Here is a 25,962-nt window from a genome sequence, read left to right as displayed (position 1 = left end):
AAATGATTGCATTTAAATGTTCGTTTACATGTGTATAATATATATATATTTTTATATAGATTAATATATTTTGCTAAGAATTTCTATTCTTTTCTCTTCTTTTCATTTTTCTTCATATTTCTCTTCAATTGTTTTAATTAGAATTGCATACAAGTATAAATACATATATGCATACATCGTAATAGTAAATTGTTTTACTTTCAGATCCATTAATAAGGCGCATTCCAAAGTTGTTCTGTATATAATATATCCGAACTCAATCTAGAATCTAGGCAATTAAAGAGAATATTTATATTTGATATTTGAGATATGCAATACAAGACTCGATACGCAGCAGGCTGAATACAAATACAAAAGCACATTGAATTATTGCTAATCGAGTTTATCAATTACAGCCAAAAACAATTAAACTCAACAATTAAATTGCAAAATATATTGTAAGCAGAAGCAACGATTATATAGTAATAGAAATTACAGATTATAAAATAATTGGGCAAACATAGCAGGAGCAGGAGGAGGAGGACGAGGAGGAGGAAAGGAACAATAATTAACACATGCACCAATTTACAACTGTTCTTTTTTTGTTTTTGCAACAGCAGTACTTATGTGATGATGTACGGTTGATGTACGGTACAGATTGATAGATGTATGGGTAGAGTGGTGTTATTGAAAAGAATGTTTTCACTACAACTCCTTTTGCGTAACAACTAAACAAACTAAATTAAGCTTTAATATCTAACCGAAACCCAGCAGCCCGTGGCATCGTCGCGTCTATAATAACGGGGCCGATTATCCCTGAAGACGGTGACAGCGGGAAACTGGTTCTCCTGTATGAATCTAATTGTGGCACGCATCTAATCAAAATCACACAATTAGTTATAGCTCTCTCTTGGGGGAAAATATTTTTGGATTTTATACGAACATGGGGCGCAAAATGCGGCGGCTCCACATCGGGACTGGAGGACAAATGTTGCAGCAGAAACTCATCTGTCTGTGACAGCCACAAGTCCGCACCTCGCAACGGATCATAGTTGAACGGTCCAATGCGCAGCATGCCCAGCGTCGAATCATAAACGTCCAACACCTGTTTTTCAAACAGAGAGAGAAAGCAAATAGTTAATGACACCCCAATTGAGATAAACTTGAAAAAAACACTCACCGATTGGGCGCCCATAAAGATGCGCGCGTCACGCAACTGTCGATCGGGTCCCCTGTCCGGAAACGAGGCTGGAAAGATCTCGCCAGTTTTGATATTGACACCGACACCATAAATGATGGGGCAATTGATCTCGCCGCGCAGCATTGTGTTCAGCTCGCCGACGCAGGCCTGCGTCAAATCAATCTCGAGATGATGCTTGTGGAATGATTCTGCAAGCGTTTACATATTGGTTAATATTTGCATCAAATGTTGCCGGGGATGTTTGTTTTTTTTTTTTTTTGTGATACTCACGCATAATGCTGTAGAAAACATCCTCACCATAGCCCTGCGAGTCCCGATAGCCGCCAATGAGCTGCAATTCAATGCGTCCTTCGGGATAGCCAAGTGCTAATTCCTGGACACGCGACACCATTGTGCAGACGGCCTCATCGACGCCGCTGCCATCGAAGTGCGCCAGAGCCACTGCGCCCGATCCTGAATGGAGAAGTGAAACAACAGAGAAACATGAGGTTAGCATTTTAACGAGCCAAACGAAGCCAATTTACGAGACAACAACAACAAGAGTAACAACAACTCACCCGAGTGGCGGACAACAATTATAATACAGGTGGTGGCATCGTCTGCACCAATGATGTTGATGTTCTTGTCATGAGGCGCAGCAGCGGCCAACTCCCGCTGTCCCACATACAGCAGTCCAACGGGTCCAACACTTTTCGCCTGAATGGAATGCAGCTGCTGTGCGTAATCTCTGTAGACGGGATGCTGCAGGAACAGGGTGTTTGTGTCCATCGGACAATCGTCCTGCAGCACACCATTCAGCACTAGAACCATCCTGTGGTCGAGTCGAGTCGGGTCGGGTCGGACTTGGGCTCTGGGTCTGGTCTAGTTACGCAAACGCTTGCCTCCTCCTTCGATTTCAATTACGTCCAGTTGTATTTGTTGTTGTTGTTGCCCCTTAAGACGAGTAGCAGCAGCAGCAGCAGCACCCAGCTGAAAAAGAGTTGCAAGTTGCGAGAGGTTTCCATTATTTGACTTGGCCACAATCTTTTCCTTGGTTTTTTTTCATTCTTTTTTTTTTTTTTTTTGTTTGCCAGACAACAGAAGCATAAAAATCAATTTACGATGCAAGTCCGCCACGAAGATGGCAGCCACAGATTTGCATGCTTGATAATCATTTTTAAAGGCGGGTGTACAATAAAAAAAAATAAAAAATCAAGTATGAAGAAGGCTTCTTGCTGGTCTCGCATATAAGATACCCTAGGCTGATATATGAGATATATGTTTATTTTTGCGATCTTTGCCGAAAAGGAATTTTGTTTCTCAATAAATTTAGTAAAATTAAAGAACCTTTGACCTGGTTCCAACGAAATTATATTTAAATAAATTTGATTAGCTAAACATATATGATAAGAAGATTGGTGAGAGTCTTGAAAGAGATTTTTGAGAATTTGTACAGGAATTCAATTTTTATACGATTATTCCTAGATATTAATATATATATATATGAAAGAGTTTATGCTAATAGTTGGATGATAATCTGACTTATAATGAAAGAGGTTAAAAAACCAACCAAAAATACAATCCCAAAATACGTTTTAAAAAATAGTATAAAATAAAATTGAAAATAGTTTTACTGCCGAAAGGGTTTAAAATGCTGATCTAATTTATCTTTCTCTCTTTTCACTTCTCTTTCTCTCTCTCACTCTCCATCTCTATCTATCTCATATTACTGAGCTTCTAACGCTTAACCAGTTTTACTCTGCTTGGTTTTTGCTAAGAGTTTTCGCAATATTTGGATTCTTTTTAACATATTTATTATTTCAATTATTGTAATTGTTTACTTTTTATCATTTTAAATTTAAATATAATTATGCACTTTAAATTATATATCATTCAAATTGTAACTTTCATTTTAAATCTAAAATGAAAATTCAAATATTTATTATTTAAACCCTGTTTTAAAGATTGAGGACTGCTTTTAGTGCACATTAGATAAATAAAAAATATTCCGGGATACTTTGTACCTCTACAGCTCCATATCAGGTTTCAGCAAAGAAGTTTACCAATTGAATGACTAATTAAAATATGACTAAAAAATATATATAAACAAACTCATCTGTAAATAATCATTTGCATCTATTAAAATAATCTTTTACAAGGGCATACGAAATTCGGTTAGCCAGTGTCAGTGAGGAAGAGAGCTGGTTGGGGCGTGTCGATTCGATTCCAATTCGCTTAGAATTGCCAACTCGGTGTTGTCTCAGTTGCTGGCTTACATTGGTCGCCGCTTGACCAGGCTCGTAAATTTTTGGAGGCCCTTTCGCGAAATGCGAAATAAAAATGTCATAGCCGTGGCTGCAGGCGAAATTATATTGTACTCGTATATTATTCAGAAATAAATACTTTATGATCGAAATTGGGTTCCCAGCAGGGGGGTGAACAGGGGGTGGGGGGTGTGTGTGGCACGCCCACAATTGACAGCTGTGGCGCATTTGGCGCTGGCCACCGGTTGCCGAGTTGCCGGGCAAGTTGCAATAAATCTAATAAATACAATTTCCGAGGCCGCCTTTGGGTCAACAATTAGCTGCGACGCCTTATAGAGTTATGTGTATGTGTGTGCGTGTGTGTGTTTGTGCGTCAATTGATGCCACACCAAAAGTCACAAATGTCACACGAAAGTTAATAACAATTAAGTGGCGAACTGTCGACAATAGGCGACGCCACAAGCCGCAAGCCGCAAGCCTACAAATATCAAATTAACCAGGCAGCGAACGCGACTCTTGCGGTAATTGAATGAAAATGTCATTTACAACCACTTTATAAAACAGCAGCATTGCACCAGCATCTGGGAAAAGATCTTAGAAGAGCAGTAGAACAACTCTAAAATATGTTTTACGAAACTCTTTCCTTCCTTAGAAAGCAAACGCCTTCAACTCACAGAAATCAAATGAATTTTACAAGATACATTTCTCGATGTTCTCACTTTAAAAAGTATCTAAATCAAGTTATCGAACCGAAACGAAGTTAGTTTCCGATTCTGGTATGTAATGTATAAAAATTCCCGTAAATATTCTGGTATTTTTCCAAACTTTTTAGCTACAGTCGGAATATTTTGATGCTGGTGTGAGATCATCCGATTACAGGTGGCAAGGAACCGCTTTGCATTTTGGCTACAAATTAACAACATCGAACAAACATATCATAAAGCTTGGTTGGTTGTTTAAATGTGTAATTAAATTGAGGTGTCAGCAGGTGGACGTGCCTAAAACTGGACTGTTTGTGATAAAAATGTTCTGAATTTGGTTACCGATTCAGAATTGCAATCGGTATCGGTAGCAAGTGGTTCCGACTTTGATATATTTCCATTTCAAAATTTCAATTTAAGTAAGTGCTAAATATTTGTGCACAAAAAGAACAACGATAGAAAATTGAATATAAAATAAAGAAAATAAATCAACGCCAAGAGTACTCAACTAGTTGCAACACATAAAGTAGCAGAGATCAAACATTAGTTGCTGCTTGCAACCTGAACTTGGAGCACCCTGTGCGCAACAATTGGCAGCAATGCATTTGCGAGTCATGTCAAGTAGCAGCGGCAATTGACTCTGGTCATCAACATTGTGGCGCGCATTGTGTGTAATTGAGTTACATATCTACCTAAAGCCACTGTCTAGTTTCAATTAAGCAAAATAAAAATGAGTTAAAGTTCAAGTACACACACACACACACACACAGAGACTTACACACACACACACACACACATATACAGATTATGAGTGTGCAATAAAAACAACATCAAGTCATAATCATTACAAGCAAGTAAATGCAAACAGATTCATTTGATTCATTTCATTCGCAACAATTGTCAGAGCTAATTCCTATGCCTGCAGCAGCATAAGCAAAATCCAACTGGTCCAAGAACAAAAGAAAGAAAAAATTAAAATAAATAAAGGAAAACAGCTAGAAATTGGCCAACAATAACAACACTATTAACTGCACCAAGAAAAACACAATGCTATAAGAAAATAGTTGAAAAAAAAAAACAAAAACAAAACAAAAAAACAAAAATAAAATAAAACAGGCAAACCGAAAGGCAGCGTCTGACTTTTTGGGGGCATGTTGCCGGTGCGCTGTTGCACGTTCCTGAGCTCAGCTAGTTGCATTATACATTGTTGCTGGTGGCTGTTGCTATTGCTATTGCTATTGCTATTGCTGTTGTTGTCGTTGTTGCTGTGTTATGTGTCTTGCCTGGAAGCAATTTAGCCGCGATCATGCATGAATCTTGATTAGATATTCAACGAGAAATAATTTGAAAATGATGACAGTTCAAGATATGCGCGTGTAGACAACTAAAAACAAAATAAAAAATAATGCAAAAAAAAGAAAACACAGAAACGGAACGGAACGGAAAGGATTTGACTGGAGTCGACAAGGAGAAGTGCAGTTATGCATATTGCATATTTTGGTTAGTGGAACTATTGTATAATTCCCCTGATCCTGTAAATTCAATCTGCCCTATGACAATGCCCCAGGCGCAGCTATTGTAGCTGATAGATAGATAGAAGCCAGCCAAAAGACTCAAAAGCCAAAACTCAAAGCCGAAAATCGAAAATCGAAGAGCTATTGGCAGACAGCAGTCAACAGTCAACAGTCAATAGTCAGTTGGAGCTGGGCGGGCGGTCGCCTGCTCTGGTCTGGTCTGGTCTGTTGCGGACTGGTGTGGCACTCAATTCGTGCCGCAGCTTTCAACTGTTTCGAGATTCATTTCGTTTGATATGGCAGTGTATCCAAAACGTCGCCCAAATGAGAGATGAGCCAAATGGTGACTTGTTGTCATCGCTGCTAGACAACTAAGCACCATAAGCCAGTCACGGGAAACTTTGGAATGCGATCTGAGTTGCACCTTAACTTATTATTTTTTGATTTTCTTTCTTAATTTTGTACTGTTTGTTTTTTTTAATATTATTTTAGTTTTTACTTATAAGCTGTTCAAATTTAAAAGAATTTTCTCTGACAAAAATACGTTTTTTTCCTTCTTTCATAAACATTCACATGATATTGAAACATTCAGTTTCATTAACATTTACTAACCTAAATTTTGATAGAAAATAGTTCAAGATTGTTCGAAAAATGATTCAGAAAGATTGAACAAATCAAAAGTTCAGCATCACCAAAAGCCGACGGAAATTCTTTTAAGCTATATTTTGAAATTGGCTACCAAAGAAGCAAATCTGACTTTTATATAGTCATATTTTATATAGTCATATTATAAGTTTAGCTCACAATAAAATATGAGATTTTCGACTTTACTTCTTCTCTATTTTCAGTGATTAAACCTGTATAATGAATTTAAGTAAAGAACAGCTTTTTATTGCTGCTTTCTGTCTGATCTACTATTCAGGGAAAACTATAATTTATAAGTTTAAAAGCAGATATAGGTCTAAGCATATTTAAGGCTATTATTGGCCATATCTTGTGTTTTTAACTAATTGCTAAGCTAGTGCATTTCCTCTATCAATTGAACTATTTAGTTTTCAGTTGGACTTCTAATCACAAGATTGATGTTCAAACTGGCTACAAAGAAGTCGCTAGCGCTTCCTGTTTAATTAAAACGAGTAGCTAACCATCAGTGAGACAGTCGACAAATCATAAAGACACAGTATTCTGCTCCTCACAGCAATCACAGTTAGTGAATTGAAAGCGTGGCCTGTCAACGCTTTTCGCTCTGGGCATAAAAAATTGAAAATCAACCAAGGAGCAGGAAGAATCGCACAGACTCAGGCACAGACACAAGCACAGACACAGACACATAGACAATGGCCCACTTGAAGTTCTGAGAAGCCAAAAGAGATATAGATTCTCCATAGCAAAGCAGAGCCAAAGCCAAAGCCAAAGTATCAAAGCCGAAATTCAGCTGAAGCGCACTGTTAAAATGATCGATGACAGACAACGTTCAACTAGCTGCTGCTGCTGCTTTAACTGCACAACAGCAACAACAACAACAGCAACAACAACAGCAACAGCATCAACAACAACAACAACAACAACATTCATAATGCTCAGAAACGTTTCAATTCATTACGCGTGCGACGAGTCTATTACCAAGTCGGAGACGAAGACTGGGAGGCTCTCTGATTGACTGGTTGGTTGGTTGGTTGGATTGCAGCTTGGCTGGAGTCAGTTTGGTTCGGCTCGAGTCAAGATTGGCCTGTTCGACTTTATAACAATCACAAATTATGGGTTATGTAGCGCTGAGAAAATGATCTTGTAGATTTAACACGGATAGCAAAAGTATTGTACAACAACAGCAACAACAACAACAACAAGAATAAGAACAACAACACCAACAATCAACTATGGCACTGCAACGGCGACCAATCCGAACAGGTTCCATTTTAGTTGGCCGCCACTTGGCCACATGATTGATTGCCGCCTTGACGACTCCACGACTGCCAACCTGCCACTCTGGCACTCTGCCACACTGCCTAACAGCCAGCCAACCTGGCCAATCTGGCCAACTTGGCCAACTGGCTGAGTGGAACGTCTTTGTTGTTGTTGTGCTGGTTGTTTGTGCTAAAGTAATTTACACCAGAGTCGGACATACAATGCGGCTGCCGTTGGCCAAACGTCATGTTGTGCAGCTCTCTGCCCCCTCTTTCCAACTCTTCCTCACTCTCTCTCTCTCTCTCTCTCTCTGTGTGTTGCACGCCCCAAGCTATTCGGCTGGTTGTCCATTGTCCAGCTAACATGATCACTGCACATTTCAAATTCTTTATGGGCCCTTACACGACAATTGTCAACAAGCGCGAACAAATTTTTGCAGCGACCGGTTCTCTGCTTTTGGGAGTACCTTCTAACTCCTACCTTCTACCACTCATCTCTCATCTCCCACCTCCCACCTCCTACCTGCTGCTGCTGCTTCTTCTTCTTGTTCTTCCCTGATCTTCAGCGGAAATTTCGCCTTGCGGTGTCGGTGGGCGGTTGTTTTTGGTCGAAAATAAAGAAATTGAACACAAGAAAAGCAACAGCAACAACAAACATGTAATATCCCAAGCAGAGGGAGATGAAATAACGAGGGTTGCCATATAGGAAGATTATTATAAATGGTTATACCTGAAGATACCTGAAGATGCTACAACTGAGAGAGCAAGCAAATTTCTTGAGAATAATAAGAATTTGGATGGATAAGAATAATAAATTAAATAGAGACTGGAAATTATACTGGCGAAAACTAAGAGAGTATGAGGAGAGAGTCCAGCTTCATAGATACTTATATAGGCACAAAAATAAAGAAGAGCGATAAGTGTGACTAGGAAAATATTCAGAGAATCTCAAGCAGATCTATAGTTTAGCCACTATAAAAGTGTACTATATGAACGGCTCCTTATAAGAGGAGTAGAGCTAAGCGAAGCAAAGAGCCAGAGAGAAAGAGATAGAGAGATGCGAAACAGAGTAAGGTAAAGGCTGCTTCCGGGTTCGTGATTTTGCTTTTGTCCTCCGTCGCTTGCAGTTGTCAGTTGTTGCTGTTGCTGCTGCTGCTGCTGCTGTTGTCAGTTGCAGTTGTTGTTGCGGCAGTTGTCGTTGTCATTGTTTTGTACACATTTCATGGCCATAAAATTGTGCGGGTTTTTTTGTTTTGGTTGGTTGTTTGGAAAATTTTGGCAAATGCCGAGGTAAGCAAAACCGTAAGCGTTTCCAAAAGCATTTCATTGCTTGTTCATCTCAAAGGAAAAATGCTCCTTAAACCTTTTTGTTTTTTGTTTGCCCCCCGACGACGACGACGACTAACAATTTAATTTGACCAGAGTGCCACAGTTGCCCGCCTATGGAACCGAATACTGCTGAGGCTGCCTCTTGGGCACTTCTTCGGCGAAGGAGTTAAACGTGACTACCAATTGACTTCCATTCAATTTCGCCAAGGCACGCAAATATCGTGAGTCTTTTGCTGGATTTCTTCTACCTGGCTACCTTTCTGCCAGCTTATTTCTTATTTGAACAAGACTTCAAAATAACAACAACCACAACAACAACAACAACAGCAGATGAAAAACGAAAGTTGCGGATTCGTGTTCGACTTTACAAAAATGTGTTTTATTATAAGTAAAAAAACAAAAAAAAAAACATTTTAGTTGACATTTCTGGCCATGTTATTTTTAGTTGTTGTTGTCATCTTTTGGCCATTTTATGCAGAAGTTGCCACAATCCAAGCAGACAATTAAAACTGGTTTAAAAGTCTGGCTTATTGAATAGCTCTAATTAGAATTGGCGTGATCTTCAGAGGGAACTGAGCGGGACGGGCCAACTAATGCTCACCCGCAGCTCGATGAGTCCAATTCAACCAATTCTTCCAACCAGCGGACAACGCCCGATGATTAATGATGTGCGATGCGGAACGTGAAGTATTCATCATCCCTGTCATCACCAGATACAATTGTGCGAAATGAACGCGAGTTGAGTTGACTTGAGTTGGGTTGGAAGTGGAGTGGAGGCGGAGGGGTGATTGGTATGGATAACTGGAATAGCTCCATCTGTACAAATGGGAACATATTTTTGGCAACAACTAATGCAAAGTAAAACATTAGCATTAATCTAGCATCTGGTATAGATAGAAAATAATAATATCTTATGGGGTTTTATGGCTATAGTTTCTAAATATTTATCATATTTGAGATGCTTCTTTTAAATCTTTCTTGTTGAAACTTGCGAAAAATCCGAAATTGTCGACTGCCAATCGATCGAAAGATAGGTTATAAATTGTGCGATCGAGATAGGGTCAGACATACCTATCATCCTATAGCCAGTTGTGAAGTTCAAAATACATAAATAATAAAAATTGTATAAGTTACAAAAAAAAACATAATAATATTTCAAATTCCAAGCCAAAATTGATCAATTATCTCGTGATTTCAGGTTCGAGTAAACTATAATTGAAAATAATATTATTCCATGGGAATTATAATAACTAAGTCCAAGTGCAATAATTAATTAGATTAGCACGCGCTAGCCGGGAATAAACAACAAAAAGCCAATACTTTGTCGCTTAAATGCTTTAATGAGTTCGATAATCAAATCTCGATTGTTTGCTTAAACAAAGTAGTTAATTAATTCTAGTAAAATGTAAATTGAGAAGACAATACATACTTTGTTTATATGAACTTATGACTTTAGGCTCTCTACAGAAAGAAAGCTGTGATTTCAGATATAAATGAGCAAAAGCCACTGTTTGTAGCTTTTCAATGTAATACAGGCGACACTATTACAGGCACTTAAATGTTTAAGTGCCATTTAAAGTGAGCTTCGAAAGCTTCCTGCTAAATAAGGAAATGTGCTTTTACAGTGCGACTTTAGCGGAGACTCACACACACACACACACACACATATATATATACACGTGCACACGCGCAGTCAAACATAAATAAACATATGCACAAATACGCAGAAAAGCAAAGGTTTTGCGTACACACATACAGTAACACAAAGAAGAGCGCCAAGTACACAGCGTACACACATACACACACACACACATACATACATACATACATATCTTTTCATAACACTGCGATCGCTAGCTTATTGCTGTTGTTGTTGTTGCTGCTACTGCTGTTAAGTTTATGGCTGCTTATGCAAATGTAAATGCGACGGCTTGCGACTCTTGTGTGGAGTGTGCGTAAAAACGTTTTGCGCCTTTTGTTCACATGGTCTGTCCATGTTGTTTTTACTGCTGCTGCTGCTGCTGTTGTTGTTGTTGTTGCTATTGCCTTTGGCTGTTGTTGCTGTTGTTGTTGCTGCTGCTGTTGATTCCAAAAGGCGTTCGCGCTGCCGTCATGTCCAGTAATTAGCATAGCACAGAGTCGCATTTGTAGTCGCTGCTGCTGCTGCTGCTGTTGTTGCTTTTGCCTGCCTGTCTGCCTGTTGGTTGACAACTGCGGCGCTTTGTTTGTCTGTCCCGTCATTTGCTTCTCCTCGCTTCATCGCCGTCGCCGTCGCCATCGACATCGCGTGGGTTGCTGCTGCAGTTGCTGGCTGCACTCATCAAATAATGTCGCGAGCTGCCTGCCATTAATATGACAAAGTCCACAAAGTCCAGTTCGCTGTTAAGTCCAAACAACCTATTCTGCCCAAAATGTGACACCCTAAACGACAATCGAATTAAACGAAATTTGACTGAGTAGCTACAAAATCTCATTTTATAGAAAAACAAGTCAACAGCTTCTAAGATTGTGTGCCTAATTAAAGAATAATCATAATTAAATAACATCTTTAGTATCTTTGTATTAGAGAAACCCAAAAGAGATGATCAAGTATATCCAAATTATTTGAAATATAATCTCCTAAAAATGTACCGTTTTAGTGCCAACTAGAAGTATTTCCTAACAGTAATTAAGATCTATTAATCTATATAATTTATCTATACTAAAAACCAAAGAACCCTTAAAACACATTCGAAGCAGCTGAAATTTCTACTTTGTTACAATTTTGTTTTATTAAAAATAATCATGAAAAACACACACATTTCTCTGAGAGTTCACTTGTTTTTTTATACAGATTTCGCCATGCGATTTGTTGTTGGTTTTGGCAGAGTTTTGGTTGTCTGATGCGCCGCCAGCCAGCAAATGAAAATGCGCCATGTTAAACGTGGGCTCATTTCTGTTTTTTATGGCCAAGACAGCACACACACACACACATCGACGACAACATGCACATCCACCAAGATCGGCTGGCATTTACAACATGCCTACAACGTGGTAATGGCAGCCCCACAGCAGCCTCAGCCTCAGTTTCAGTCTTAGTCTCCATCTCAGTTGGCAGTGTGTGGCGTCTTGGAATACCAAATTTTATAGCGGTACACTGTAAAATATTTACCAGGCCAAGGCAAAGGCAACCAGAGGGAGAGAGGGAGAGAGAGAGATACAGAGAGAGAGATATATAGATATAGAGAGCAAGGGAGAGGAGGGACAGTTTGTATTACGTGCGGGGGCGGCAGGTTTGTTTTTATAGCCGCCCAAGTTTCACTATATAGTGTCCGCCTCAGAGCCATAACCATGCCGCATGCGGCACTATAATTTATAACAACTGAACAACAGCTAAAGGCGCTCCACGAAACTTCGAAGTTGAAGTTGCACAAACAGCAGAAAACTTGAAAACGGAAAAACTGCGAATTGCGAACTGCCAACTGCGAGCTGAGAGCTGCAAACTGAGAGCTCCAAACTGCGATCTGTTCCTCTGGGCCCAATACGCGCTGCTGCTGCTGCTGCTGCGTTCATCCTTTGTGGCTAAAATTGCAGCGCATTGTTTGATTTTCTGCTTTTGTATACTCTAATCAAAGGAATGCCATCACTTCGTCCACACGATTGAGAACAGTTGGAGTTGCAGAACGAGATGCTGAAGAATGTTTCTAGATATTTCATACAAATAATGATTGGTTGCTGCTACCTATCTGTAGCAGCACCGAGCACAAACTATCTTTACGATTAACGGGGACACACATTTTAAGAATGCAATTTACTACACATCAAATCTATGCTGCATATTTACTATATGCAAATCTCGGATAGTAACTAGACTCAGTTAAAATTTAGAAGTTGCCCTTTAATGAAAATCGCACTGAACACTAGAACATTTTACTTATTTTTTTTTTAAATAATTTTCAAAAATAACGACCAAAATGGCCTTTAAAATTAGAAACATTTACTTTTCATATTTCAAAAATATATTTCTTAATATTCGAAAATATATCTTATTTTTAGAAAAAATCCTTTCCAATATTTAGAAAGTATGGAGAAATTACTCAATTTCCAACAGAAAGTTTCCGAGTTAAGATCTATATAAAGTTGTAAAATTAAAAAATAAATTATATGAATTTATAAAATGTTTTTTTTTTAAATACTATAAGTAACAAAAAAGCTAATTTTAGAGTTCTGTGTATACATATAATATAAATATATAAAGCCTCAATTATGAGTAAGATACAAGTCTCCGTTTTACAAACATACATTTTAAATAATAATATGATTTATTCGTTGCACGATTACGATTTTCTAAGTCTGATTGTTTTTCTGAGTGCTTATATACACTTATAAGTCTTATACTGAAAACGACATTTAAATATATTTTGCAAACACACTAAGCTAAGTCAGTTTGTTAAGGACATCTATTTCGTATAAGGGATTATTACTGATCTACGTCAAACTATTTTTGAAAAGGCCTGTCAAAACTGCGAATGTATCTGCTAGTTAACGAATCTATTCGAAATCATAAGTAAAAGTAGATAAAAAAAAAAACAGATATTTATATTCAAGCCGTATATGATTTTCTATATATGCCATCTACATCCCAAGTTTATTCGTATCATGAGCTCTATAAAGAGTATTCGCAATTCCGTTATGTGCCGCAGGGAATCGTAGTCTTTGTGGCTGCCCTTCCCCACTGCTGCACAGAGAGCTCTGTGTGGGGGGCGGGAGTGGAGTGGCAGGCACGCCTCTATCTGCAATGTGCGATCTATTGCGACGGCCGCTTTCCTTTGAGCGGTACGTAGCTATCTAATGTAGAGGTCGGTGAGGGGTACAAAGGGGGTGGGGGGTTATATCATTGCATAGAAGGCAACGCTAAAAACGCTGGCTTCGTTTCACCTGAGATTGATAGCAGTTGACGTCTGTGGCTTTGGATTTGGGGTGCACTGACAAAGAGACTGAATACTGAATACGGAAAACTGTATGCTGAATACTGTGTGCTGAATACTTTTATGATTCGCCAGGTGAAATATGGCAAAAGGGAACGCTGCTCCATTTGATCTGAATAGGGTCTCACACAACAGGTTTAACCAGAGACGTGGCTCTTGATTTATACGAAGCGATTGTGCGTTTTGCAAATTACGACAACGATGTCGGCAAAACTCGAGTGTATGTGTGTGTGTTTGAGTGAGTTTGAGTACACGTTATTATTATTAATAATAGCTGAATGCAACGTCATCATCGTCGTCATGATGAAGGGGCAGCCATGGCTCACCTGGTCGGCTTCGCTTTATTGAATCTTTTATGTGTATGGATTTAGAAGCAGAGCGTCGAAATTAAATATTTATTAAATTGTCGACAGCACACAATGGCATATAAATCAGCTTAAAAACTATTCAATGAATATTCCAATCAATGACCAAACAGTTTGTCTGTGGCTCCTACACACGTTACAGGAGATGCCACAGTGGGCGGTGCGGGGGTGCCAGGGTATCGTGTGCTCGTTTGGAAGCTGAGCTGAGCCCAACTGAACTGAACTGATGAGCTTTTATACAACATCTGACCTCTTTTATACATGTGCAGGAAATTAAATTTCAGTTGAGCTTGTTGCGAATAAAAGTAATCAGAATGCTGCAAAGTGTTTTATGTGAAAAATGCCCTGTAAATGTACTAATAACTGATACTCTGCACTACGTTCAACATTGGTTTGGAATAACTTATGTATTTAACAATCGATTGAAATGTTCGGAATATGATTATCAACAAGAACAGGAAAGAACAGCTTTCTGGGGCACACAGAAAATTAAATACACTTTTTAACCGGAGTCAAACTTTTGTCTTATAAATTTAAAAATCAACCTATGATATCTAATTGATATAGCAATCTGATCTTAAAAAGTTGTTGCCAACATGTTTTTGGAGCACAATAATAAGCATAAGTATTGAATTTGGTTAGGATAATATTTTTATCAAGGGAGATATAGTATATAAATATCAGTTCTCCAAGACTTTTAGTCCAAATGTCAAAGTCATAATATTGGGTAAATTGAGTTCCGATATCTTATTAAACAAAAGCATTTTTGCAAGTTTTATGTTATAGTAACCTGATTTAGCCTGCTACGACATATGTACTGGGTGAGGCAGGAATTAGACATATGGCAAGTTGCATCAAGATAGCTTAAAAACAGAAGGACCAGTTTAGAATAGAAATACCGCCAAAATACTTGATATAGATAGAGCATATTTATACATAGAGATTATTATATATATATATTTCTTAAGGGTTGTCTTACTAATTCGATTAGCTAAGCATTTAGCAAAAGCGTTTCAATTATTTCAATTGAATGAATTGATCAAAAGAAATGTAAGCATTTCTATAGTTTCATTGGGTTGAGCAAAACAATATGTTACACTCAAAATCCATCTCAAAGTTAACAAGAATAGCCAGAAGACAATGTCTCAGCTTTTGTAAAATATGTGATGGGTGATTATGTCCTTTCTGCTTTAAATGTGGCCTAAGGACAACTGACGAGTGACCGCTCGCCTGGGGGGCAGGAGGGCAGTCCAGGGCCTCAGGTTACATTTGACCAAAATTCAAACTGAGAAGTCGGATTTCGCTTTTGAAAAGTACAAATTGAGGTGCAGGCTACACACAAGTGTGCATATGTGTGTGTGTGTGTGGGAGTCTGTGTATGTGTGAGCATTGGCTGTTAACTTGAATGGGGTTGCAAGTTAGTTTAATTAATTCGACATCGAAGCCTGTTAACATGGCCCGACAACAATCTCCACTTTGACAGTTTACCTGAAAGAGGTGTAGGCACTTGTCGTCAGTCAGTCGGACAGGACAGTTAGATAGACCCCTAACTCTGCCCCCCCCCCCTCCCCTCTTTCCACTCACACACTCTTACAACTTTAACAAAAAGAAAAGGCTATAAACAAAGCACACAAAAGCAAAGAACTTTGACTGCTTTGACCCGCGTTTCAAGCCAGAGACTAGGAGACAAGATGCTTCAATTAGCACTTTGGACACAGATATTAGTTGGAAATATATAAAACACAGTTACTCGTTGCTTTAATAGCATTTCCCTTGGTGTTTGTGTGTGTGTGTGTGTTAAAACGCGAGAAAACACACGAAGATTAGGTCTCTCTACTGAGGGCACCTGTACCATAAAACATCTCTGAAATATGTAGACTAAAATACAAAACTAATTACGCGAGTCATAAAAATTCTTGGCTAACAAAGTGCGAGCCAAATGAGTTGTTTCTTTTTTTTTCAGCGTTTAAGCAAGTCTTAATTTATACAAATATATACATATATATTTAATATACAAACTGACTCATCAATAGAAGATTCCAATTATACTTGTACATAGAGATTATAAGATTATTGCCCATTGTCAATCATATATACAAAATATTCCATATATTCACATATGTATTTATTATAATATTGCAATGAAGTCCCCACTTTCACGACTGATAAGCACTAAAGATTCTATGTATGTGTATTATAAACAATTGTATTGAATAACACAGGTCCAATAAATAACAATACTGATTACAACTTTTAATTAATCAATGTGTTTTTTAAACAGATGACAGTTTTTTTGGGTATGCATAGATTTTTTCTGTCTTTAATGTTTAGCACAAAGAAAATTACTTAAATTCAGTTAGATAGTTCATATTCGTAAGTCACTATTTAAACATATAAATTATATTATAATAAGACGGTCTCTTCATGTCGTAAAAATATTTAAAGCGATATTAAAATATAATTTTTTTTTTCCGATATTTAAAGAACTTGCAATTGGTTAATATATTTTTATATTTGGATTACTTTAATGAATATCAAAATGTAAATAGAAACCTAAATGAATAAGAAAATTAAGTATAAATGTGAATAGAAGAATAGTAATAAAAATCTGAATTTTTATTTGAATATGTCTGTTTAAAATTCAATGTGAGATTTATAGTTATTATGATTGCACAATCTGCTGAATCCACAAATTATACATCGATCAATTGCTATTTTCGTTATATATATAGAATATATGAAACGCCCTACCACTGATCAACTCAATTCAAATTTCATGAGAAATATTATACATATATAGATGATAGCTCACTTTAAATCTTTCCCATGATTTATATTTGTATGAGCATCTCAAGATTCTGCCTGCCTTGGCTTCATATACGAAGTGCAGACGGTAGACTGTCCACTGGTAAGTAGATAAAGATAAGGCATTTTGTATTATTTTTAGCTAGCTAATATTGATTATGGCCAGAGCAGCATTTGGCTACAAGTGAAGCTTACTCCGCTTGATTGATCGCCGCTGATGCTCATCGATTTGGATGGGATCGGGCCATTTGGGCATGCGAAATAAATTGTTGCTACACGTATAAGACATCGTGTACGACAAGTTCAGACAACGATCTGTGCGCCTCTGCGCGCCCAGTTAGTGTGGAAGATCGCCTCTCCAGCATCATGCGGCGCAGAACAGGAACACCACACAGCCCGTGGAAGAGCAGGAGGAAGAGCTGGAGAGCTGGAGAGCAAGAGCAGGAATAAACAGATGGATAGATACGAGGAGACTTGGCGACTCGACGACTCGACGACTCATCGACTCTGGGGTCTTGTGTGCTGTGCGTGGACATTATTGCGCAGTGTCTATATCATTAATTAATTTAATCACTTGTACATGATTTCGTTGTCCGCTGCCAGGCCTTGTGGCAAGCAATATTCATTTTACGAGACTAACGCACAGGCAAATAATGCATTGGGAATGCCCCAAACTAAACAAATTCAATACTCCGCCAGCTCGGCATCTCGGCAGCTCGCCATCCTCAAAAATACACCAAAAATATCTTTCAAAGCTGGGCGCAGCTAATCAGCGAAGCGTCGAACATGAAATTTTATTATCAGTGCCGACGCCAGATTCTATAGAAATATATATACAAATTTTGATCTTTGCATGTGTGTGTGTGTGTTGTTGTTGTGTGTGTTTGCGATAAGAAGTATTTTGAGCCTGGAAATCAGATCGGAATATGCGACTCGAGCTCACTTTCATTTTATTTTATTTTTTATTTAGAGGGGGTAGTGGAGCTGTCTTATCTGCTCACTATTAAAAAATAAACAAAATATGTCGATCACATTTTTGTGTTGTTAACTTACGTTCAATTCTCGTTCAGCTTTCGGGCACTTTAAATTATATATTTTGTGTTATTTAGCGACATCTGCTTTTAGTTTCTTCTCGTATTTTTTTTGTTTTTCTGAATCGCACACAAATTTCACTTGAGAGCCGTCGGCTATTTAATTTTTCGCATGCACAGTGACGCACTCTGATATTTATGGGTAATGGGATTTGTCAGGCAGCAGCTAGCAGCCAGCAGCAGAAGCAAGACATTAACAAATAAACAACAACGACAACAATTAATGCAGCAAGCAAGCAAATGCAATCCGCGATTCGCGCTCAACGTTCGGCTCCAAAACCGGACTGAGCTCTGTAAACGACTGCGGCTGTGACTGAGGTGGCGACTGAGCATTGAGCACAACTGAAGCTCAAGTCCAAGTCGAGTCGGCGTCGGCGTCGTCGCTGCTGGCTGCTACAAAAAAGCCAACGTCAGCGCCAACGCCGCCTGCGCCCCAGTCAACACTGGTCAGACAGAGAGCGCATGCTTGCTGCTGCCGGCAAATATAATGAGTAGGCAACTCCACAAGGCGCACAAATGGCGCTCTCCCACTTACAAACTCTCTCACTAATGCCCACTCGCTCTGGCCAGTTGGAATGCGTATGTCTGTCGCGCACGCACACACACAGTCCGGTCAGGCTGACAGTGTTGACTAAATTGATACTCGACTCACAAATATAAATAAGATCAAAAATAAATACGAGGTAAATAAAAAATAATAATTATAAATTAAATAAAATTAACTTTCGATTATTTTTTAGTACATATAGTACATTATTTTAATGTTCAATAAATGACTATTAAAAAGAAGTTGCTTACGAAGAGTTAACTCAAAAATGCAGTTGGAATAGATTAATCTTTTTGAGGAGAACAAGTCTCGAGTCATCTGGGGAGCCTTAGGTTGCTGGACGAAATCTTAATGCACTGCACTCTGCATGCACGTGCGAAAGAGATGGCAGCATGCAGCAACACGTGCTATTATCAGTTGAGTGAGATTAACTGAGTGGAAGTCAGGAAATCAGGCAGCTGATAGCACACAAGTTGAGCTCATTGAGTTCGTTGAGTGGCGCTGCAATTGAGTTGAGTTGAGTTGAGTTGCTTTGCCTTCGTTGCTGCGGCTTATTATTATTTTATTTTTCAATATTTTACTAAATGTTATTAGATGCTGGTGCAGTGTTACTTTTACTGTTGTTGCTGCTGTTTTGCGGTCATTCGTTTAGGTATATTCTGTGCGCTGTGCTCGCCCTGCGTCCAGCTTTGGGGTTGCATTTGGCCAGCCAGTCGATGAGCTCTAATTGGTCAGCAGCAAACATTTTATGTACCACGAAGCACACAACTAAATGCCAGCGAGGGCCACTTAAAACTCTCGAGCCCCTATTTCGGGAGTTATGAGGCAAGCCACGACGAGAGGGGCAAATAAATTATATATATTCAATCGATATTAGATGACCATCGAGTGGGTTGCGGATTAACTCCAAAGTTGGCAGCACTGTGTGGAGGAATAATGCATTAAAAATGCCATCTATTACTTAATTATAGATAAGCAAAAGCTTACTTAAAACTTTTGGCTTAGTCTTGCAACTATATTTTAAATTCTTATATCAATTTACAATATAATATATACAATAGTTTATAGTCTGTAACAGGAAGGAATTACTTACATTTTCTATGAGTAACAAATAACAATTGAGTGATTCAACATCTCAATTGAAACTTGAACTGTTTGAGAATTATTCTGAAAGCTTACGTTTTGTTTAGTCTGTTTTCTGAGAAATATAAGAATTTCTTTCTTGTATATCATTTCAATCAAATTGGGTTTTATTGATTATTTATCTTAAGTCAAAGAGATAAGAAAATGTGTGGCTAGCACACAGGAAGGGGGAGTTAAAAACACCTCCTCTTTCCTGAAACCTAATGACTATTTAAATATTTCGTGATATGAAACTAATTTGTGTAATTAGTTAATGTTTATCTCAAACTTGTAAACAAAATGAATAGAATTGCAACTTTAATGAGCCCCGTAAAATTCTCTTAAATATTATAAAGAGAACCACAAATAATAAAATTTTGAATAAGTACTTCAATTTGAGCTTAAAAATAAATGGCCAACTAATTAACCTAATGAAATCCACTTCGAATTAACAAACAAAAACAACAAGTTATAGTTAATTTGTAATGTTTATAATAATAATATAATAAGTAACAAAAAATCGAATTTAAGTTTTGTGAATACATCTAAAAAACACCCTGGGAATTAGACATATTTTACCTAATTTTAGAAAAAAAAATACCCAGAATTAGGATAAGAAAAACCGTGATTAGAAAATCACAACCTGCGGGTTTAGAAATAAAACAAAATAGCAAAATTATTGCGATTTTCTAAAATTAATCAACATAAAAATGTTCCCAAAGGCTACTACCATTTTTATTTCAGCAAACTAATCAAAATTTAAGCACATTTTCAGCAAGCTGCCACCTGAACAATTGCCAACTTTATTGGCCAAAAACTAACCAGAAGAGTGAGATAGAGATAGAGATAGAGAGAGAGAGAGGGAGAACCACAAATTGTGGACCCCAACTGACCAAAGCCATTACGCACCGCTGTGAGATTGTAATCTAAGATCTCTCGTTATTGGAGCAGGGATTTAATTAGACAAATGTGCGCAATTTGTAATGTCATTTTTCAACTGACGACCAACTTGGAGAAAAGCCAATTGTAAACTTTTTCTTCTTATTTTTCACTTTTTTCTTTCGTTTTTGGTGTTGAAAATGCAAATAGTGTGAGGACGGAGAGAGGGAGTGAGCTGTAGATGGAGATAAAGATAAAATAGGTAAGGAAAATCAGGAAAATGGGCAAAATATGTGCAAATGTGCACCATGTGGACACTGGTCATTATTTTCGTTTGGGGCAGGTACCAGTTACGACTATTTGGTAACCAGCATTGGGTGTGTGTGTGTGTGTGTGTGTGTGTGTGTATCAGCAGGCGGTCCATGTCGTGTCCATGTCGGCAGCGACAAAAAATGAGATTTGCTGACCAATGGTCATTAAAGCACATTTACAATGGCCAAAAGCCAGCTACAGCAGTTTCTTCTTGGCCAACAACCAAATGAGACACCACACTCGCTGCCTGGGTGTGTGTGCGAGTGTGTGTTTGTGTGTGTGTGCGTGTGTGTGCATGCAAAATGGCCAGGAGACAAGCGATCAAATCGATGCCAAAATTAATTTATCTGCTTGCTACCAAATTTGACAAATTACAAATGTATTTGAAATTGACTGCTGCAACTTAAAGTGGCAAGCGGGGAGAGGAGATGCAAAAAACAAAAAAGGAAGGCGCAACTATTGATGCCATCAATTAATCTTATCAAGCTGTGAACTTTTGCGTAGATTTTTTATTTTTATTTTTTATTCCATGAGGCTGAGTAATTGTCTAGGCGGGAGCGGGGGTGCGGACGGGGACGGGGGAGTGCACCCCACACCCCATGCAGTGGGGATTTACAGCACTTGGTGGCATCCACTTGATTGCGCTAATTGGGCGCGAATGATGTGGCGCAGCGCGTGATACGACAAACAAACAGAGATGGGGCAAGTGGGGGATGGGTTGGGCGGGAGGACAACGATGCCATGCGATGACAAGATTTTCATTCATTCATAAAATGAAAACAGCATTTAATTCGTTCAATGAGGCAAATGATAAAAAAAAAAACAAAAACGACATCAGCAATAATTGTTGACCGGAAGTTGTTCTTCTTGATTACAAATTGCTCATCTTTTGCCTTTTCTTTTAGCGATGGGTGTGTGTGTGTAGACTGCCTTATAAGACAATCAAAAGAAGCAAAAAGTTTGCTTAGAAGTTAAGACTTACTTAAATTGCTCTAAATTTCTTAGAATAAAGATAAGCGGGAAAGGAGTAACTTGAAGACTTGGAAAGAGAACAAGTGGAGAGATCAGTGTTTCTTATTAGTTTAGTCAAACAAGGCTTTTTACAAAGAGTTTTACATTGACTTCGTGTAAATCGCATAGACAGAAGATATACGACCAATTAGGGATAATGTAATAGCTGGACATATAAAAGGCCAATATACACATTGTTTACTAATCAGGATGTCGAGCCGAGTGTAAAGTGTTAAGATTCCGGTTAATGCTACGATTTTTTTTATATATTTTTTATAAATATATTCACACTGAAATCCGAAACATATCAGCAGATTAACTCCGGTCAATGAAGTTATATATATTCCTCGGCTTGCCGAAAATAATCTTATTTTCTTATTTTAAATTATCTTTGATATTCAGATCTGCACTTTTACCGGTTCAAGATAAAAGTTTGAAAACACTATAAACAAGTAAGAATGACAGCAATAGTAGCGACCTATGCAGGTTTTGTGAAAGAGAGGAGGAATCCTCGATACACATCCTGGCAGAGTGTGTCGCCTTAGCTAGAAGAAGAAGCAGCCTTCTAGGGGCGCATGTTTTGAAATGCAAAGACATAGAAGACCTCAACCCAACAAAGATCCTCGTATTCGTGCGGGAGTTGGGGCTGATGGAAGAGCTATAAGCTCAGAAGGGGGCACAATAGATCTAATAGGTCGCGGTGCAGTTTTTCCCCCCTAGTAATAATAATAAGAATGACAACAACTTAAGCAGTTATATTTTATGATTCATAAAAAATGTTGAATCATTTGAAAAATGTCAGTTTCGCTTCTGAATTTAGATCGTTTAAATAAAGTTTGACACCTTTTTACAAACTAAATAAATGCTGTTTTTTCAGACATAATTGTATAATAACAATTATATGAATATTTGCGACCATTTTCAATTCGTAGTTAGATTTGTAAATTATATATTATGAAATTCACTATTTTCAAGCACTTTTTAAAGTCATCAAAGCACTCATCGCTATTGTGTGTGCTTTGTGAGTGTTGTCAAGTTCAAAAGTGCTAATTGAAGCAAAGGGTTTCTCTGTGACAGACCGCCGAGTATTTCCGTTTTTTTTTTTTTGGTTTTGAAGCTGACGCAGCTGCTGCGGCTGCCGCTGCTGCTGTTTGAAATGTTGCAAGTTACGGAACTCGTAGCTGCTGCTGTTGTTGCATTCACTCAGCTCGGGAGGGGGGGTCAGGAGTTCAAATGCAGGCAGAAATATGTAAATGCAGGGCGCTTGCGTGTCGGGTCTATGGGGTTTGGGTTTTGGGTTTTGGCTTTGGTTTTGGTTCTAACCGATTTAACCATTACATAGCAACGGCAACATCAATTTCGGGGCACTGGGAACGGGTCACGAGGTGGCTGCCACGAGCAGAAGGTGGATGGGGGAGTGGAGGGCCGGATGGGAGCAGGCGCAGGCGCGCACACTAAACGCTTGTTAAAGGGCGCGCTCGAAATTGCGGCTCTTATTTGCCACTACTCTTTTTGTTGTTGTAGCTGTATGTATGTGTGTGTGTTTTTTATTTCTTCTGTTTGTGGCAAACAACCGCAAAAACAAATCAAGGCGTCAGGCGTCAGAGCTGAGAGAGCTGGCTGTCGGCTGTCGGTTGTCGGTGAATTCGATTTGCAATTTGGCAAGGCGCTTTTTGTAGTTGTGTAAACAATTTTCAATGAATTGAGGGCAGGGGTAGGTGGTAGTTGGTAGGTGGTAGTAGCAGCGAGAGGCAGCTCGCCGTGTGTATAGTTGATTTGCAATTTCATGGCAGCAACAATTTGCACCTCATCATCTTTGGCATGGGCAGCGGCTCAGCGCACAGGTGATGATCTTTTTTGGCCGAATCGTTCAATCAGCGCTCCAGCGATACGCCACTGGGCCAAAAGGTTGCCATCTGCATTACTGTGGCACGTGCAACAGCAACAGCAACAACAACAACAACATATGTCCTAAATAGTAAAGGCTCAATTTCTATATCTAGCCAAGAAGATGCTTAACAAGCTGGAATCTGGCAGTGGCATGTTAAAGACTTTCCCATACGCTGTTTTTGAGTCTCGAATAACAGGTGGAAAGGTACTTTATCTATTATGTGTCTAGTGGCTCTAAAACTGTAAGCAAAGAATCATTACCATGAAACTGTAAGATGTGGCAAGTTAATAGTCAAATATACTTTTTTATTTCCCTATTTATTTGTTAATGAGAAATAACGAAAGTCTACAGAGGAAAAAAAACAAAGCTAAAAGCGAAATTAAGTTGAAAATAAAATGTTTTATTATTATTAGTGGCTTTATATAGCTCTTACATCCACCCCAAATTTAAAAACTTTTATGGAATTGATTGTTTCTATGCCATGTTTGCTGATAATACCTGGTTGAGCTCTTAGTCTACGTTATTAATTAATTAATTATAGATAAAGTATAATATTTATGCATTAAATTAAAGGAAAACAAAATAATTTAATAACGCAATAAGTCAAAAATAGCCATTACAAATGCATAATACAACCGATATTACTAATTTTAGATACACATATAGACTCTGTAAACTTTAACTACATTTCAAATTGCCGGAATTATAAAGTTTCTATCGATGTAAGCGATTTTAACTGCGAGATATTACGAGATTCCATTAGGATAATGCAGTTTTAATACGCAGTTTCTTACATGCCGCCTTAGCTTCGTGAGTATAGCATTAAGAATGCCACAGCTGCCGACGTTGCCAGGGACCAGGAAGTGGAGAGTAGAAGCTGCTGCTGATGCTACTGCTGCAGCAGAAATAAGTAACATTTTTTTAGTTAGATAAATAATGCATATCTCACGCACTCGAACCCCGAACTGAACCCACTATCTCCTCATCCCGATCCCCCTCCTATATCTCTCTCCCTCTTTAATCTATCTATGCACCTCTGGTCAAGGCCCAGATCCCATGGCCATAATAAGTAGCGTTAACAATGGGCCAGGCAAACAGGCATCCAACCAGCCAGGCAAGCACAAACAAAAAAACATTGGTTCAGGCCAATTTATGCGATGGCCAAGAAGCCTAGCTGCGTGTCTAAACTTTTTTCTTACCAAATTTTCGATTTGGCCGTCGATTGTGGGTCGCCGTTCGATTTAATTTAGCTGGCAATGCAGCCGCAAAAGATTCATTAAGTTTAGTTGGATTTTCGCTATTTACTTTTCCCAAGATCAACTTGCTTGCGGCCTGAAAGATTTGCGCCAAATTGCCGAACTGCCTGCTTGGAATGAGCAGCGATTGAAGGCTTCTTTTACCGTTGCTTTCATGCAAGCAAGCGCGGCGAAATGGATTCATGAAATACAAATGCATCTAACTCTATGCATGTATGTGTGTGTTTGTGTGTGTGTGCTGGTGTCATTTGGTGGCCCACATTTAGAAAGGGAGATTGCTGCCTAGTTAACGGTAATAAAGGGCGCCCTTTTGCCTTAATTAACAACGCATTACAAATTACAGCTCTTTTGTTTACCCCCAATAAATTTGGTAATGAGCGATCACTGATGCTGCTGCTGCACGCAACCAACTCGAAAGCAGCCATTAATTATGCACACCCACGCACTTCACATGCCAGCATTATTTATTGGAAAATTATCAATTTGAAGAGCCTTTTTCTTGCACTCACACATGCGTCATAAAATTGCATTGAAAACAAAGCATTGATGGTTTGTTATTGTTTGGTTTATTGAGCGTTGGGACCTACCTGCGTTTTTGCATATCATTAATAAATTCGTATATATTCACGTACACCTTTTTTGTAGCACCAATTATACTTTAGATTTGAAGCTCATAGCCACTCTTAATTTATCTAATTTTTATTTGTTAGTTGCAATATCACGTTAAACAGTTCAGTGCGGCGTTGTGTGACCACATTACTAAACAGCTGTTGCTGTTAACAAACTGTGGCGGTCAGTCGATTTCAACTAAACGACTGTCAGCTTAGTGTGGTGCAGCCAACTTC

At 38.5% G+C, this 25,962-nt stretch overlaps 1 protein-coding gene across 2 annotated transcripts; it reads right to left on the bottom strand.

Annotated features, from left to right (window-relative positions):
- Positions 1–89: 89 nt before the first annotated feature.
- Positions 90–25,863, bottom strand: LOC6560376 (protein N-terminal asparagine amidohydrolase). Of its 2 annotated transcripts, none has more exons than XM_032734736.1 (7): positions 25,705–25,863; positions 1,738–2,149; positions 1,451–1,633; positions 1,160–1,368; positions 923–1,084; positions 741–854; positions 90–268 (listed from the first exon to the last, which is right to left on the bottom strand). In XM_032734736.1, the coding sequence occupies exons 2-7, from the start codon at positions 1,988–1,990 to the stop codon at positions 257–259; spliced, it is 933 nt and encodes a 310-aa protein (XP_032590627.1). In that variant the 5' UTR covers positions 1,991–2,149; positions 25,705–25,863; the 3' UTR covers positions 90–256. The 2 variants fall into 2 exon arrangements, with proteins under 2 accessions (XP_032590627.1, XP_001987318.2); XM_001987282.2 differs by lacking the exon at positions 25,705–25,863 and adding an exon at positions 18,062–18,373 and having other exon boundaries at positions 130–268.
- Between the last annotated feature and the right edge of the window lie 99 nt (positions 25,864–25,962).

Source organism: Drosophila grimshawi, unplaced genomic scaffold (genome assembly GCF_018153295.1).
Source record: "Drosophila grimshawi isolate 15287-2541.00 unplaced genomic scaffold, ASM1815329v1 contig_1369, whole genome shotgun sequence".
NCBI lineage: Eukaryota > Metazoa > Arthropoda > Insecta > Diptera > Drosophilidae > Drosophila > Drosophila grimshawi.
The sequence above is the reverse complement of the archived record's forward strand: the minus strand, read 5'-3'. Positions and strand labels throughout refer to the sequence as shown.